The 17,319-nt window shown below is 41.6% G+C and overlaps 1 protein-coding gene across 1 annotated transcript in view; it reads right to left on the reverse strand.

Annotated features, from left to right (window-relative positions):
- Positions 1-129: 129 nt before the first annotated feature.
- The window catches only part of NSD1 (nuclear receptor binding SET domain protein 1), a 191,852-nt gene continuing 174,662 nt past the window's right edge, over positions 130-17,319 (reverse strand). The window contains exons 20-23 of the mRNA XM_073569139.1: positions 15,945-16,086; positions 10,562-10,668; positions 7,709-7,898; positions 130-3,784 (exon numbers count right to left, since the gene is read on the reverse strand). Of these exons, the coding sequence (XP_073425240.1) occupies positions 2,409-3,784; positions 7,709-7,898; positions 10,562-10,668; positions 15,945-16,086 (1,815 nt within the window). The 3' untranslated portion in view covers positions 130-2,408. The remainder of the gene's footprint in view (positions 3,785-7,708; positions 7,899-10,561; positions 10,669-15,944; positions 16,087-17,319) is intronic.

Consider the following 17,319-nt stretch of genomic DNA (forward strand, 5'->3'; position numbering starts at 1 on the left):
TGGGATCTTCAGCCATTATTCTTAGAACTTTGCTGGGGCACTAGCTGGGAAGGATAACGAGGATATAAAAAAAAAAGAAAAAAAAAAAGAATCTTCCATAATTATACAACATACATACATTTACAATGGTTTAAAATCATAATGGTCTAGTTTATTTAAAAAAAAAAAAATTCGGCACACTAAACCAAACCATTGAAAGAAAATTTACAAATGTTCACAGGACTGGAGAAGAACAGAAATGTAAAAGTGAATTCATGTCATAGAGGCACTGGTAAAGACACCAACACCAAGGTTTACAACTAAAGTTACACATATTTATAAAAAAAACAAAAAAAACAAACCCCCCCCCCCCCAAAAAAAAAACCAAAAACATACAGTAAAACATTATGCACAGCTGCCCATAGCACCAAAATCCCCACAGTAAGATTGCTCAGATTCAATGGAGGCAGGTGTAAGTTTCATGTGCAGAGAAGGTTTAGTGTGGTGTGCAAGAGACTGAAATGACCACTGTTGGTCAGTGACTAAAAGTGAAATCCAGCTGCCATCTTTGTTGATTAAATAGCATTTCTCAACAATTCACATAATTTCTACTACATGTATAAGAATCTCCTGCTCGCGTTCACTTCGTAAAACACAAACTGCATTCAATTAAAACACAGGGCTGAACGAATACTACAATTGATTTCATTCCATAAGTAATATAATGGGGTCAAGATGGTGATTTAAAAGGAATCGTTCAGTAGGATCAACCCTGCTAAGCAGTCTAGGTCATAGGAAGCTGAATAAAATGATACAGTGCTATTTGCAATCTGATGCCTTATTCCAGAGAAATCCTCTTATTTGTTATATGCAAATGAGCAATGAAGATCTACGAGTCGGACGCAGATCTCCGAGAGAATCTGCCTCCAGAGCTTATTTTAAATAAAAGGGGCATTAGGAATGTGAGACCTGTCTGACACTTTGCTCTCTTAATCACACAACAGCATGTACAACACAAGTGACATTTGTCTAATTACAGTCATTTGTAATAGCAGTCATCTCAGGGCTTCAACTTTCACATACTGACTGCCTGTGAGGTGGGTGAGGGAGGGAACTACATCAGAGCTGACAGCACTGTGAGAAATCAAATACAAATGTGCTTGTTGTATTTGTAATGAGACATGGTTCAACTAAGCAGTACTGTGTTTGTTATAGTCAGGCACAGCTCTGCAGCAGAACCGCCAGCAGTATCAGAAGACTAGTGGCTGCTGCAAATGCTTTTAAATGAGACAAGGTTCAGCTCTGCTGTACTGTGTTAGGTCTGATCTCACTGCAGAGCTCTGGACGCAGATTCTAAGGGAGATCTGTGTCCGGCCCATAGATTTTAACATGGAATTTACATATAACATACCCATGGATTGCTCTGGAATAAGGATCTCAGATATTGCATTCAGCATTCCGTGACCTACATGTCCATGTATAAAAGCTTAGGAGGGTTGACCTAACCAACAGATTCCCTTCAATACAAAATTGGATAAACCTTCATATTGTGCCTTAATCTCCACCATTATTATTACTACATTACCCTTTGCTAACATTCTGTTGGGATCTTTAAGACAAACATTAATGCAGTAGTACCAACTGAACAATATACCTCTTCTTGCAGCATTGTGAATATGGGGCTGTACTATTACCATTATTACCATTGCCATCAAACTGGAAATAAGGCTGTTCAATTCACAGAAGATGGAATTGGCATGGTGATATAGAAGGATTAACATTAATGATTTAATACTGTAGTAACATCCCACAACACATGCCATAATAGTATACAATGGTAGTTGTATTGCGGCATGAGTAACAAATTTCTTGAGGTTTTGTGGCCACACACTGTACTCTGTCATAGGAAGAAACCTCAGACATGCAGTAACAGGTCTTAATTTGACCAGAACAGGTACTCAACCCAAAACACACACAAATAACCCTTCTGAGGTCCATTGGCATTTAAGGGTTTCTGGATATCAACAGTTAAAAATACAACTCAATGTAATAAGGCACCTCTTTCTTTTCCCTGCCATTAAGGCCCATAACTCCTGCAGACTTGCCACATTGATAGAAGTGCCTTATTGCTCTTACAGAACACAGCCTCTTTCAAAGAAAAGCAATTGACCTGATTATTTACTAGACATAAAACCCACTGATGCATTACAAGACGTAAGCCGCTCATCAGTGAATGGGAATTCTCTAATTGCAAGAAGCCAACAATTAAAAAGCAAAAACTAAAATACAGCAGCCTGCTTGTCGAATGTCTACATAATGATCACGCTGCAACTGTTTTGTTTGTGTGTATACATGATAGCCAGAGCGTGGGATTTCTCAGTCAGTCGCAATTGTCTATTTCTATCTGTCCATTGCATTAGTTCTAGGATTCATTCCTTGTCTGGTTCTATACACACAGAAGGTCCTGGACAAGGGCTAGATACCGTTTTCGGCTGACAATCAGTAGCAAAGTTTTCAGACTGCTCCTGAACACCAAGAGATTGGTTTTCTACTATGCCAACTGAAAGTTCTCCTGGTGGATCGTTGGACGTTTTTTCATCAACTGTTTGGTCGTCTATCTCAGGGTCTAGGTTCTGTACTGAATCGGCAGACTCATCCAAAGGTGATTGAGTAATTGTTTTCTCCTTTTCTGCTGGCATAGAACAAGTTAGTTTAGGGCTGGTTGGCTCATCTGCACATGTATGCTTGAGTGATCTTTTTGAATGCAGACTTTTAGGACTTTCTAAATGCTCATCTTGGAGAATGTTTACTCTATGGAAGTCATTAAGCTTTTGTTCAGTAGTGCCTCGGGTCAATCGTCCCTGTAAAGAAGACTCCTGTTTGTCTTCTGAACTAGGCAGAGGTCTCTTTACAGGATGAATCGCATTGTCAGTTTCCATTTCATCCGGGTAAGTATTAACAGAATCAAGTTTCTCTTTCAATTCTTTGTCTTCATCAGCAAGTGTTTCTTCAGCGGTCTGTCGTTTTACAGCAGCAGTTGTCAGGACGACCTTTCCAGAATCGACTGGGTATTTTCCAGCAGTTGTCAATACAACCTTCCCAGTTGATACAGGCTGTTTCCCTGTAGGAGATAGCAACACTCTACTAACTGATGAATTAGAACTATTACTAACAGAAGTCAATAGTACCTTCCCGGCAGGTAGATTGTTTTTACCTATAGAAGCTAACAAAACCTTACCAGGAGATAATGATTTCTTTCCTAAAGAGGCCAAGAGTACTTTCCCTGTAGGTAATGGTTTCTGTGCAGAAGATGCAAGAAATAACTTACCACCCACTGGTGGTTTCTGGCTACCAGGTGTCAAGAGTAATTTGCCAGTTGACTGAGCTGTCTTCTCAGAGGAGCCTACCAAAACATTAGGAGCAGGCGGGGAATTTTCCTCAAGAGTCAGCAAAACATTTCCCAATTCTGAGGTACTAGTCACCGAGGGGGCCATAAGTACTTTTGTTATTGACGAATTATGCTTGTTACTTGAAGATTTCTCCTTGGCCGAGTCCTTTTTCGGTTTAGCTAGCCCAGAAGACACATTTTCTGGTGAGGACGATTCACTTTCTCGAATTTCCCCTGGCTCCAAAGGGTGTGGTCCACATGGGTCATGCTCAGTACAGGATAGACGACCATCTAGCTTGGAGATGAAGAGCATGCCCTCACGGTGCAGCTTGCAGAATGAACTAGGACACATTTCACAGAATGAAGCTGCCTCCTTGCTACAGACATCACACTGATGCCATGGACATTCCCACTTGCCTACAATGAGAACAGAAGAATTTATATGACGACACTACTCAAAAGTTTGTCAAAACATTTATTTTGACACAAAAGAAAAAGAGCCATCAGCTCAAGGAGTATAATCCTAAAATATCATTTTAAGATACATACATGGTAAAATACAAAGACTGCTAAGCAAGCTAACACGGAGAGTCAAAAAAGACTAATGAATTAAAGTACTCAGAGCCAAACACCACACTATAATGATATGAATTATTCTGTCAAACAGCAGCAAATATAGAGGATGATACTCAGCTAATAGCTCTTCTTTTGTGTCAATACCTGATTAGTGAGTTATCCAATGCTCAAAATTTTTTGGGGGGCGTTAATGTACAAAACATTTGTAGACATTCAAACAAACATTCATTTTTTTCCTCAAGTATCTTCTTATTCAGAACGGGTCTACAAACCCATCATTGCTCTGACTTGTATCTGCATTACAGAGGAGTAGCAGACAGTAGTCTGGCAGCTCTGGAAAGCTGTAGGAATCATGATCCTTCAATAATTGTAGCGAGGAATCCTTCCATGAATAAAGCTGTGCCAATACCGTGAAGTCAGCAGCACAATGTACACACCTTACATCCAGTATGTATCACTTGGAGGAGCACACCCACAGAGTCAAACTAAACTGCATATCAAGAAGTCTGAAAATGAATCACCAATGATGATTGCAATCTGAAACTTAGTGACATTTTTTAATATGAAAGTAACCTTCTCTATAGTTCACCCTTGGTGTTTTCCTTTGTGCCAGAGTAAAAACTAACATTGAATTTATGCATGTGTGATATATCAGCATGAAAGGACAGGCATTGTTTTTGCAGCTAAATCTGAAAACAAGGGAAAACAAAAGAAATTGCAAAATTCAGTCTCTCTTGGATTTCCTACAACTTGCAACTGTATTAGCAGAAGCATACAGACTAGATCACGTGAAGTCATGATTGCCCTCTACTCCTCTTTGGTCAGACCTCATCTGGAATCCGGTGTCCAGTTTTGGGAGCCACATTTTAAAAAAACACATCAACAAACTGGAGCAAGTTCAGAAAAGAGCGACCAGAATGGTGACCGGTCTGCAAACCCTGTCTTATGAGGAAAGGTTGCAGGATTTGGGAATGTTTAGCTTGCAGAAGAGAAGACTGAGAGGAGACTTAATAGCTGACTACAAATATCTAAAGGGCTGTCACATTGTAGAAGGATCATCTTTATTCTCATTTGCACAAGGAAAGACTAGATGCAATGGGATGAAACTGAATGGGAGGAGACACAGATTAGATATTAGAAAAAACTGACAGTTTGAGTGATCAATGAGAGGAACAAGCTGCCATGAGAGGTGGCGAGTTCTCCTTCAACAGAAGTCTTCAAAACAGAGGCTGGACAGACATCTGTCTGGGATGATTTGGCTAATCCTGCTTTGAGCAGGGGGTTGGACCAGATGGCCCAGGAGGTCCCTTCCAACTCTACCATTCTAGGATTCAACTAAGAAACAGACTACAACCATAGTTAAGAGTAGGGCAGTAATCAAAGTAATCCCAGAAAGCAAATCTACCAAGCAGAATGATTAAAGGGGTTGTCTGCTCTAAGAGGAAAAGTCTGCAGTAATTCGGTGTGACTGCAGACTTCAATCTTCCCAGCGTGCACACACAAGGTGCTGCAAGGATTCACAGTTGACTACTGCGGGAACGGTGGTCAGGTATGCGATATGCATACTCAGGGGAATAACCAATAACCATTCTTGAGGAGTGGTCTCACTCAGTACAAGTGTATGGAGCGAGGCTGCGCCCTTTATTGTGTGCACGGCTGTCTAGCGGGCATAGCCTCGCTCAATAGATGTGCATTAAGCAAGCAGAACGCACTAGACTGGTTCTGCCCAGGAGTATGCATATCGCATACCTGACCGCAGTTCCCAGGGCAGAGATCGACGAATCCCCACAGCGCACAATGGGTGTGCCGAGAGGATTCAAGTCTGCAGGCACACAGTGACTGCAGATGTTTCATTTTAGGACCAGACAACCCCTTTAATTATGAAGTCACCACTTCTGAGCACACCAAGATGTTTCTTCAGCCACATTTCAGTTTATTTTATGAGAGGGTGAGGTCGATCAGTAAAATGCATTGTACCACCAGTTTCTTTTTTAACACATGTACACATTCTTGGTAGAAACAAGTGTTTGCTATACATTAGATGTCAACTTTTTGAACAATTTATGTGCTTGTGTCAATGTGCATTTTGAATTCTACAATCTGAATAAAATATTATACATGAAAAAAAGTCAGTCATGTTTTTGTAAACTTGCACAAAACAGGTTACAAAACCCGTATCTACAAATTAGGCTTCACACACACACACACACACGTGTTCCATGTCTGTGTAGTGCGCTTTTTTCCCCACTGGTACATAATATTCTATTTGTTTGATATGATTTGCATTTATTTGTGAAAATTTCAAAAATTTCGCAGTTTTCAACTTTTCATTCTTATGCCTTTAAATCACAGATATGTCACACAAAATAGTCAATAAGCAATATTTCCCACATGTCTACTTTATATTTGAATCAGTTTTGAGACTTTTTTTTTTTTTAGTTAGGAGGGTTAAAAGCTGATCAGCAATTTCTCATCTTTCCAACAAAACCTCCGAGATATTTATTGGTAACATTTTGGCGTGCAAAATATTTTTCGATCGCTTCAAAAATAAGGCTGGATCACATTCTCGTTTTCTACACTGAGCACTTACATTGGGGTTTCAGTGTAAATTACACAAAAAATGTGATTCAGACAAAACCCTCAACGAAACCACTCACCATGAGGGAGATAGAGACACTTTGTCTTCTCTGGTGGTATTCATCTTTTGAGGTGTACACAGATCTGTAGCCATCCATACTTGTGTGCTAAAGAGACACCTAAAATAATGGGACACCACCAGAACACAGACCAGTCCAAAGTTACTCCATCTGCCTCATAAGCGAGTGGTCCCGTCAGGGGTTTTGTCTGAATCGCAATTTTGGGGAATTTACACGGAAACCCCAAAGTAAGCGCCCAGCAGAGAGTGCAAGATAAATGTGAGCTGAGCCTTATTCTGATTTTTTGGAGTTAGAATGCACAAAGACAGCAGTAGAAGAATTGTCCTTATTATTTGTGTGCGGTATAAGTGATAAGGTGGATTTATTCTTTGGGTCGGTGCAATTACAGTGATACCACATTCATAATTTTTTTTAGGTTTTGCTGCCATCACACAGTAAAAATGCTATTTTTTTTCATAAAAAGTAGTTTTTTTACTTATGGCCATATTCTGAGAGCTGTAACTTTTCTATTTTTTTTGGCAACCAGCTGTATGAGGGCTTTTTTTTTTTGGCGGGACGAGTTGCAGATTTTTTTGGTACCATTTTGGAGTACATAATATTTTTTGATTGCTTTTTATTTGGTCGTTAAGGGGTTAAAGAAAGCCCAATTTTTGTAGTTGTGGGGAAAAAAACAAAAACTTCTGAATCCTCATAGCGCTCTTCCCACGAAGTCAGGATTCTCCAGTGCCGGTTTAGAGAGCGGGAGGTCACGCAACTACAAGCATGCGATCTACATACTTCCAGCCACATTCCAAGTAAACGTGAGTGGCCTCACACAATATAGGAGAACTGAGCGAGGTTAAGCACGTCTATTCGGCACCTGACCACATTATGCAAATTGCCGGCACTGAAAAATTCTGACAGAGTGCAGTGAACACACTGTGAAGATTCAAGTTTACAGTTACACAGAGTGACTGCGGACACTAATTCACAATCTTGAAGAACCCCTTTACGCTCAGAGAAGGAACCCAACACTGGAAAGGTCAGATCTATTCACGTCATTAGAGATGCACCACCTAAAATGGACAGAAGAAAATTTTAATGCTCTTACAAAATAATATCTATTTACCTGCAGGTCTACGAGTTAAACTTAAGCAGTCCGCATGGTATACTTTTGGGCAGCCTGTTTTTTTGCAAGATACAAGCTGTCCTCCATCTCCACAACTGAAACACTCATCTTCATGTTCTTTAACCATCTCCGTTTTCTTGCGCTTCACATACTTCCTCCTGTTTTTATCTTCAGTAGCAGTCGGCTGATTCTTGGTGTGAAATCAGAGAAAATTAGTCATTTAGGTTTTATAGCAAACCTAACACATTGACAACACAAATTGGGGAGATTCAGAGTGTGTAACATCATAGTGACACACCTTAACACATTCTCAACATGGGATTCCTACGTACAGTATTACGGGTCAGGTCCTGTTGCCTGCAATTTGCTGTATAGGAGGTAGGTGTTGGCTGTGTGACACAGCAGAATCTCACTGAACAACTACAGTGATCAAAGCTACCTCTGATCACTTCAGTTTAACCCCTTAGGCTAGATGTTCACACTTACTTTCTTAAATGTTGTCTGTTGCATTTTAGGAACAGAAACTGAATTCATGTCCAAAAAGAAAAAATTACACAACAACTGAAGCAAGTAGAAGCAGAAAAGCGCCATCAATGGATATGGGGTCAGTCCAAGTTCTGTTCAGTTTTCAGAACAGAAGAAAAGAGCATAATACAGAACTTTTTTTTCTATTTTAAAAATTGCTACATAAACCTAGACGGACCCCATAATAGTCATTTGGGCCCTCTGCATCAGTTATGCAATGTATCTATATTCTGGACATGAATTTAGCTTTTAAACTGACTAAGTAAAGCCTTAGGTTTTTATGGCGCCTCCTCTGTTGCGATGCTGGATTCTGGAAACATTGACATAAAACAATGCGCATGGATGAACCAATACTTAGATGTTGCGGTCGCCATTTTAGGGGTTAGAGAAATTTGTTGGTACAAGAACACCAGGGGGGACACTGATGGCTGGTCTGGGGCTACAATAGGCCTTGTACTCTCAGGAGTAGGACATGTCTTCATAGACTAATCATTTCAATACAGAAGTATTGACTTTATTACAATATACAGTTGTGGCCAAAAGTATTGACACCCCTGCAATTCTGTCAGATAATACTCAGTTGCTTCCTGAAAATGATTGCAAACACAAATTCTTTGGTATTATCTTCATTTAATTTGTCTTAAATGAAAAAACACAAAAAGAATTGTCCTAAAGCCAAATTGGATATAATTCCACACCAAACATAAAAAAGAGAGTGGCAAAAGTATTGGCACTGTTCGAAAAATCATGTGATGCTTCTCTAATTTGTGTAATTAATAGCACCTGTAACTTACCTGTGGCACCTAACAGGTGTTGGCAATAACTAAATCACACTTGCAGCCAGTTGACATGGATTAAAGTTGACTCAACCTCTGTCCTGTGTCCTTGTGTGTACCACATTGAGCATGGAGAAAAGAAACAAGACCAAAGAACTGTCTGAGGACTTGAGAAACCAAATTGTGAGGAAGCATGAGCAATCTCAAGGCTACAAGTCCATCTCCAAAGACCTGAATGTTCCTGTGTCTACCGTGCGCAGTGTCATCAAGAAGTTTAAAGCCCATGGCACTGTGGCTAACCTCCCTAGATGTGGAGGGAAAAGAAAAACTGACAAAGATTTCAACACAAGATTGTGCGGATGTTGGATAAAGAACCTCGACTAACATCCAAACAAGTTCAAGCTGTTCTGCAGTCCGAGGGTACAACAGTGTCAACCCCTACTATCCGTCGGCGTCTGAATGCAAAGGGACTGTATGGTAGGAGTCCCAGGAAGACCCCACTTCTTACCCCGAGACATAAAGCCAGGCTGGAGTTTGCCAAAACTTACCTGAAAAAGCCTAAAACGTTTTAGAAGAATGTTCTCTGGTCAGATGAGACAAAAGTAGAGCTTTTAGGGCAAAGGCATCAACATAGAGTTTACAGGAGAAAAAAAGAGGCATTCAAAGAAAAGAACACGGTCCCTACAGTCAAACATGGTGGAGGTTCCCTGATGTTTTGGCTTTGCTTTGCTGCCTCTGGCACTGGACTGCTTGACCGTGTGCATGGCATTATGAAGTCTGAAGACACCAACAAATTTTGCAGCATAAGGTAGGGCCCAGTGTGAGAAAGCTGGGTCTCCCTCAGAGGTCATGGGTCTTCCAGCAGGACAATGACCCAAAACACACTTCAAAAAGCACTAGAAAATGGTTTGAGAGAAAGCACTGGAGACTTCTAAGGTGGCCAGCAATGAGTCCAGACCTGAATCCCATAGAACACCTGTGGAGAGATCTAAAAATGGCAGTTTGGAGAAGGCACCCTTCAAATATCAGGGACCTGGAGCAGTTTGCCAAAGAAGAATGGTCTAAAATTCCAGCAGAGCATTGTAAGAAACTCATTGATGGTTACCGGTTGGTCGCAGTTATTTTGGCTAAAGGTTGTGCAACCAAGTATTAGGCTGAGGGTGCCAATACTTTTGTCTGGCCCATTTTTGGAGTTGTGTGAAATGATCAATGTTTTGCTTTTTGCTTCATTCTCTTTTGTGTTTTTTCATTTAAGACAAATTAAATGAAGATAATATCAAAGAATTTGTGTTTGCATTCATTTTCAGGAAGAAACTGAGTATTATCTGACAGAATTGCAGGGGTGTCAATACTTTCGGCCACAACTGTATTGTACCTGTAAGCAAGCTTTAAGGCAATACAAAAATATATATTACACATACTTTAATACTAATACAAAGCATAACCTTTTTACTCAAGAAAATTGAGACAACCCTTAATGCAATACAAATGTCTGCACCAACTACAGAAAAAAAATGCGCAAAGGCTTACGTTTTCATTTTACAACACATACCTTAGGCCTAACACCAAGGAAACCACTGCAATTTGGAGCACCACATTTACACACAGTCTTCCCATTTCCAAGACATTCCAGGTTGTAATTGAAAGTTAATTCTGTTCCTGAAAATATAAAATGGTCACAAATAGCATGATGTACTGTTTATCAAATCAGCGAACATTAAGAACAATATTTTTATTTTTCGATACGAAAAAAACACAAGTGAAAACAAAAAGGCAATTGGCCACTTGATTCATGCTGCCCGAACTGTGCCTGGTGGCGCTTGTGCAGCTGGGAATGCGTTACTCTGAAACCTGCTGCACAGCCTGCTGAGAGACAGACCCTGGTCAGCTTTTCAAAGTAAGTTTTATCCGAAATGCCACAGAAAAGCATACACAACTACAATAACACAGCCAGACTGATTCAAGCTATCTGCTTCAAACAGCATGAATCAGTTGACAATTTCCCTTTAAATAAGCACTCCTCCTCCTCCCCCCACCAAAATGTTTTGCAGTCATTATAGTATAAGCAATGTGTACTTACAATTGCTCATTTTGTCTTTCTACCCAGATAATTCTTTTCTTTTCCATTAGGTCTATGACATCACTAGCTGGGTCCTTCTATGCTTTATGTAGAGACAAGAGGTCAATTTTCTCTGCATGACTCATGAGTCATCACTACAAAAGTCACTGCCAGGGGAGGGGAAGAGGTAGCAGTTGGGTTAGGAGTTGAAGGGAATGATAAATGCAGGAACTAGAGCCTTCCTGTTTCTACATAGAGTAGAGAAAATAGAAGAATGAACTGGGTAGAAGGCAAAACGAGCAACCGGAAGTACAAAGTGCTATATAATATGACTGATATATTTTAAGAGGATGAAAATGTTGATGGGAGGAGTGCTTCTTTAACCCGTTAAGGACTAGGAGTATTTTCGTTTTTTGCTCCCCCTCTTCCCAGAGCCATAACTTTTTTGTTGGTCAATATGGCCATGTGAGGGCTTGTTTTTGGCGGGACAAATTGTACTTTTGAACGGCACCATTTATTTTTCAGTATCGTGTACTGGAAAACGGGAAAGAAAGGTACGGTGAAATTGCAAAAAAGTGCAATTCCACATTTTTTTTTTTGTTTTACCATGTTCACCAAATGCTAAAACTGACCTGCCATTATAATTCTCCAGGTCATTCCGAGGCCACAGACACCAAACATGCACAGGTTCTTTTTTATTTACGTGCTGAAGAAAAAATCCAAAGTTTGTATAAAAAAAAACCAAACCATTTTTTGTGATCTGGGGCTGGGTCAGGGCTTTTTTTTGCACCGATCTGACGTTTTTATTGATACCATTTTTGTGTATACACAATCTTTTGATCACCTGTTATTGTATTTTATTGCAATGTTACAGCAATCCAAAAAAACGTAATTCTGGAGTTTTGATTTTCTCTCTCGTTATGCAGTTTACGGATTTGATTATTTTTACATAGTGATAGATCAGGCGATTCTGAAAGTGGCGGTACCAAATGTGTATTTAATTTTATCTAAATTGTTTTACCGTACATACTCACATATAAGCCAATATTTTCAGCCCATTTTTTTGGGCTGAAAGTCCCCCTCTCGGCTTATATGTGAGTAATACGCCAGGGGGTCGGCGGGGGAGGGGGAGTGTCAGATCATACTTACCCCCCACTTGGTGCGGTCTCTGCAGCCCCGCTTCTCCCACAGTCTCCCTTCCTTCAGCGGTCATGTGGTACCGCTCATTAAAGGCACGAATACGCACATATTAATGCCTTTAATGAATGGTACCACGTGACCGCTGAAGGAAGGAAGGGAGACTGTGGGAGAAGTGGGGCTGCAGAGACCACGCCAGAAGGGGTGTAAGTATATGCAGTATTCACCTGTCCCCGTTCCAACACTGTTCACCGTTGTCTGCCGCATCATCTGTCAGTGACATTCAGCCAGCAGAGGGAGCGATGACTTGGTTAGTGCGCGCCCTCTGCTGCCTGAACGTCACTGACTGAGGATGCGGCAGACAGCGGACGCAGCGATGGACCGGAGACAGGTGAATATCTCAGGTGCCAGGTCCTGAGCCAGCAGTGACACCGGCACCTGTTCCCCATAGCGCGCCGGTGTCGCCGCCTGCTCAGGACCAGACACCTGGCCCCTAGCAACGAGAGGAGAGTATGTTTTTTTTTTTTTTTTTTGTTAATTTGCAGCAGCTTCAGCATATGGGGTATAATCTATGGAGCAGCATATGGGGGCATAATATATGGAGCATCTTATGGGGAAGCATATGGGGGCATAATATATGGAGCATCTTATGGGGGCAGCATATAGGGCATAATCTATGGAGCATTTTATGGGGGCATAATTGATGGAGCAGTATATGGAGCATCTTATGGGGCCATTATTAACCTTTCTGCAGCATGATATGGGGAGTTTTGTATGGAGCATCTTATGGGGCCCATCATGAACTGTATGGAGCCCCTGATGCAATATGGATATTCAAAAACATTTAACCTACTGATGTCTCAATTAATTTTACTTTTATTGGTATCTATTTTTATTTTTGAAATTTACCAGTAGCTGCTGCATTTCCCACCCTAGGCTTATAATCGAGTCAATAATTTTTCCAAGTTTTTTGTGGCTAAATTAAGGGGGGGGGGGGGGGGTCGGATTATACACAGGTTGGCTTATACACAAGTATTATACAACACACAAAAGGAGGAGTTGGGAAAGCTAGCAGTTACAATTAATGGGATAACAGAACCAAATGGTATTTGTTGCTAGCTAGCTAGCTACTGGACACGTAAATGTGAATACCTATTTTTGTGATTGCACTATTATGATCACTGTATGATATATCATTATTGTAATGAATATTACTTTACATGCACTGTTTTTCATATGTGCTCTACCTTATTTATCTTTGGTATTGCACTATGTATATTTTGTGATAGGTCCTTTTTAATGAACATTGCCTTAGGCTAGTTTCACACTAGCGCTTTTGAGTGCAGCGACGGCCGCCGCTAAGCCCCGCCTCCGCCGGTAGCTCCGCCTACCGGCGCATGACGCTGCATGCGTCCCCTATCTTTATCAATGGGGGCGCAGGCCGTGCGCAGTATGCGTTTGGCGGCGCATGCGCCTTTTTGACGGTGCGCCGAGCGCAACCAAACTGCAGCAGGTTGCGTTTGGTGCAGGTCGGCACACCGTCAAAAAGGCGCATGCGCCAAACGCATACTGCGCACGGCCTGCGCCCCCAGTGATAAAGATAGGGGATGCAGGACGCATGCAGCGTCATGCGTCGGTAGGCGGAGCTACCGGCGGAGGCGCGGCAGGGCTTAGTGGCGGCCGTTCGCAGGCCGTCGCTGCGCTCAAAAGCGCTAGTGTGAAACTAGCCTTACATATACTCTGATTTTATAGGTCTGTAGCATACCCACTTGTTGGGACAGGTACGCGCGGGTGGCAGTGGTATGTGTGGCTCCACTTGTGGTCACGTCTCTATGCCTCCTGGTCTGCAGAGGGTTTGCAGCTAGGTTGCATGACGCGTCCCACCTGGTGCTCCGCCTTCCCCTGCTACATGTGCGTCGCCTCTCTGCTCTGACGAGTGTGTATGTATACAGCTTGTTGCTAGATAACGTGCATATTCATTCAGGTCCGCCCACCCTCTATGATGCGGCCTTTTTCCAGTCAGGCGCTGGTGTTCCTTAGTGACGATAGACACTGGTCACTTTATAACGGGCAGCCATTTTCTTCCGGTCATGCGCCGTTCGGCTCTTGTCACTATGGACGCTAGGTTACGCCTTCAGTGACGGTGGTATTGTGGCATGACATGCGCAGTTACACAGACCTTTTGGTCATGCGCAGTAATGGATGACGCCTTGCTAATCACGGACATTGATAAACACGCCACTTGTATATGCCCATTGGTCAATTTGCACACCCCTCTCTATTTCTGACATATATACTCACCTGTCTCCCATAGGCGCCACCCCCGACGAAGGCTTAGCGCTGAAACGCGCGTTGGGGAGGGCATCTAACCCAGGAGACCAGGAGCAGTATACACTGTAAGTCACTTTCTGTACTTTTATTCCACAATTCATACTACGCTGTACTGCTTTGTATCCTGGTCAGCAGACATGCAAGTTACATACTGACACTTCTTGTGTCTCTCAACACTATCTGTATGGTCTGCAAGGCATACCAGTTTACTGACACCTACTGGTTTTTTACTATATTGCACTGCATTGTATTTAATGTTCTATGATGCACTTTATATAGTTATATAAAAAAAACTATGATTTACACTCTTGTTTACCACTTATTTTATAAGCACTGCATTGTAACTAATAATTTTTTAGCACTAATTTTTTTAGCATTTTTATGTGAATGGTATGCCCTATATCTGGTTAGGATTGCCCTAAATTTTTCAGCATATGCAAAAGAATTTTTCATCCCATACATTGATGCTTTTCTTAATTTTTATCCTGTTATACTAATAAAAATTATATTTTAATCTGGAACTTATGGTCGATACTTGTTTTTTCGTGTGTTGTGCTTTTGGTTTATACACAGGTATATACGGTATTTATTTTGAATGGGGGGTAATTTCAACTTTTATATATTTTTCTTTTTTGATTTTAACTTTACACTTGCTTAATTAGTATCCATGGGAGACTAGAAGCTGCGATCAACCAATCACTTGTGCTACTCACAGGGTTGGAGCCCTGCTGTGTGTAGCAGAAATGCTCACTTGCTCAAGCAATGGCAACCACAGGGGGTCTTCTGCAGTCCACGGGTTGTCATGCCAACCCATCGGCGACATGCAGTCATGTGACAAAGGCGCCGATGAGTAGGATTATTAACACTTCCTGCGTGTCCATGTTAAATGTCGCTGTCAGAATGACAGCGGCATTTAACACATTAATAGACGCGGGTGGATCGCGATTCCATTCGTGGCTGTTAGGGGCACATGACAGCTGATCAGGCACACATGATATTATGCACACATGATATTATGCAAAAAATTTTAATACTGTGGTCTCAAATATTAATATTTTGTGGGTAAAGTTTAACAAAAAAAAGGAACAGGAAAAAAGGGCAAATTGTAATCAGGACTGGGAAGTCGGAATCGTGGAATTGGTGTCCATTTTGGTGGCGTCAGAATAAAATGGACAGACTGCAAATGCAAGAATATATACAGTAATAAATTGGTTATAGTAGTACAATGCAGGATGTTCTGTACATGTTTTCATAATAATTTGGGAAAGTTATGAAATGTCTTGTAAATGTCTGTTTTATTCCTGATCTAAGGATCTGGGTTTTTAGTTGAAAGGAATCTGTGCTGCACTTTATGTACATGCTCCGTAGCGACCAGTGCCGATTGTAATATAACAATTGTTTTTCTTACCAGATTTAATATCAAACAGGGCAAAAAGACCCACTCGCGTGTCACCGTTCACAGTCCATTTCTGAGTCTCGCAGTTTGGCTGGCAGCAGTGGTTCATAAAGCGTGCAAAATTTCCCTTTGGCCCAGCATCAATCACACGATCCTATAAAGATAGACGGAGTTAGGAGCTCAGGGATTAGGAAACTAGCTTTTCAGACCAGAGAGATTGTTCAGCAAAAAAGACAAACATTCTGTTACATCACGGATGTAAAAAGTAAAAAAGCAGTAAGTCACCCCGGGAATCATGGTCATGGGGCTCTCACTGTGACAGCGTTTAATTTCCTGTTAGCAAAGATATAGCAGAGTGAATTTGAGCACTGTCAGTGTTTGCAACATCTCAATTGACTCCTTATATGCTGCAGTCAATAACGACTGCTGCATGTAGAGAGTGACACTACTGGCTTCCCAGGGAGCCAATGGTTGATATGGCAACTGGAGGTCTCACAATAGCCTCCAGTAAGCCACAGATCATAGCTTAAAGGGAATCTGTCACCCCTTTTTTGAGATATATAATGATATCATTCAATTGTGTGTCACATAAGGATTCTCTTAGTACTTTTGCTTCCCCCTGACCCCGCACCTTTCATGCATAAATACCTTTTTTATATCGGTTCAGATGTATGTAAACTGCCGCTGTCCGATCCGCTGGGCGGGGCTTATTCACCTGCTCCCCCCCTCCCTGTTTTGTTCTGCACAAGAAGAAATGCATAGAGCATTTCCAGTTTGTCCCGAGTACGCTGGTACCCCATATGTGGGTGGGGACCACTGTTTGGGTACACGTTGGGGCTCGGAAGGGAAGTAGTGACATTATGAAATGCTGACATGTTACATTTGCAGAGCCCCTGATGTACCTAAACTGTGGAACCCCCCACAAGTGACCCCATTTTGGAAACTAGACCCCCCAAGGAACTTATCTAGATGTCTGGTGAGCACTTTGAATCCCCAAGTGCTTCACAGAAGTTTATAACTCAGACGTGAAAATAAAAAAAAATTTTTTTCCACAAAAATATTTTAGCCCCCAATTTTTTATTTTCCCAAGGGTACCAGGAGAAATTAGACCCCAAAAGTTGTTGTGCAATTTTTCCTGAGTACGCTGATACCCCACTGTTTGGGCACACGTCGGGGCTTGGAAGGGAGGGAGCACCGTTTGACTTTTTGAACGCAAAGTTGGCTGAAATCAATGGTTGCACCATGTCGTGTTTGGAAACCCCCGTGATGTGCCTGAACAGTGGAAACCCCTCAATTCTAACTTCAACCCTAACCCCAACACATCCCTAACCACAGCCCTAACCCAAACACATCCCTAACCCTAACCACAAGCCTAACCCTAATTCTA

This window comes from Dendrobates tinctorius, unplaced genomic scaffold (assembly GCF_039654945.1).
Source record: "Dendrobates tinctorius isolate UK_male_01 unplaced genomic scaffold, ASM3965494v1 ptg000001l, whole genome shotgun sequence".
NCBI classification, from domain to species: Eukaryota; Metazoa; Chordata; class Amphibia; order Anura; family Dendrobatidae; genus Dendrobates; species Dendrobates tinctorius.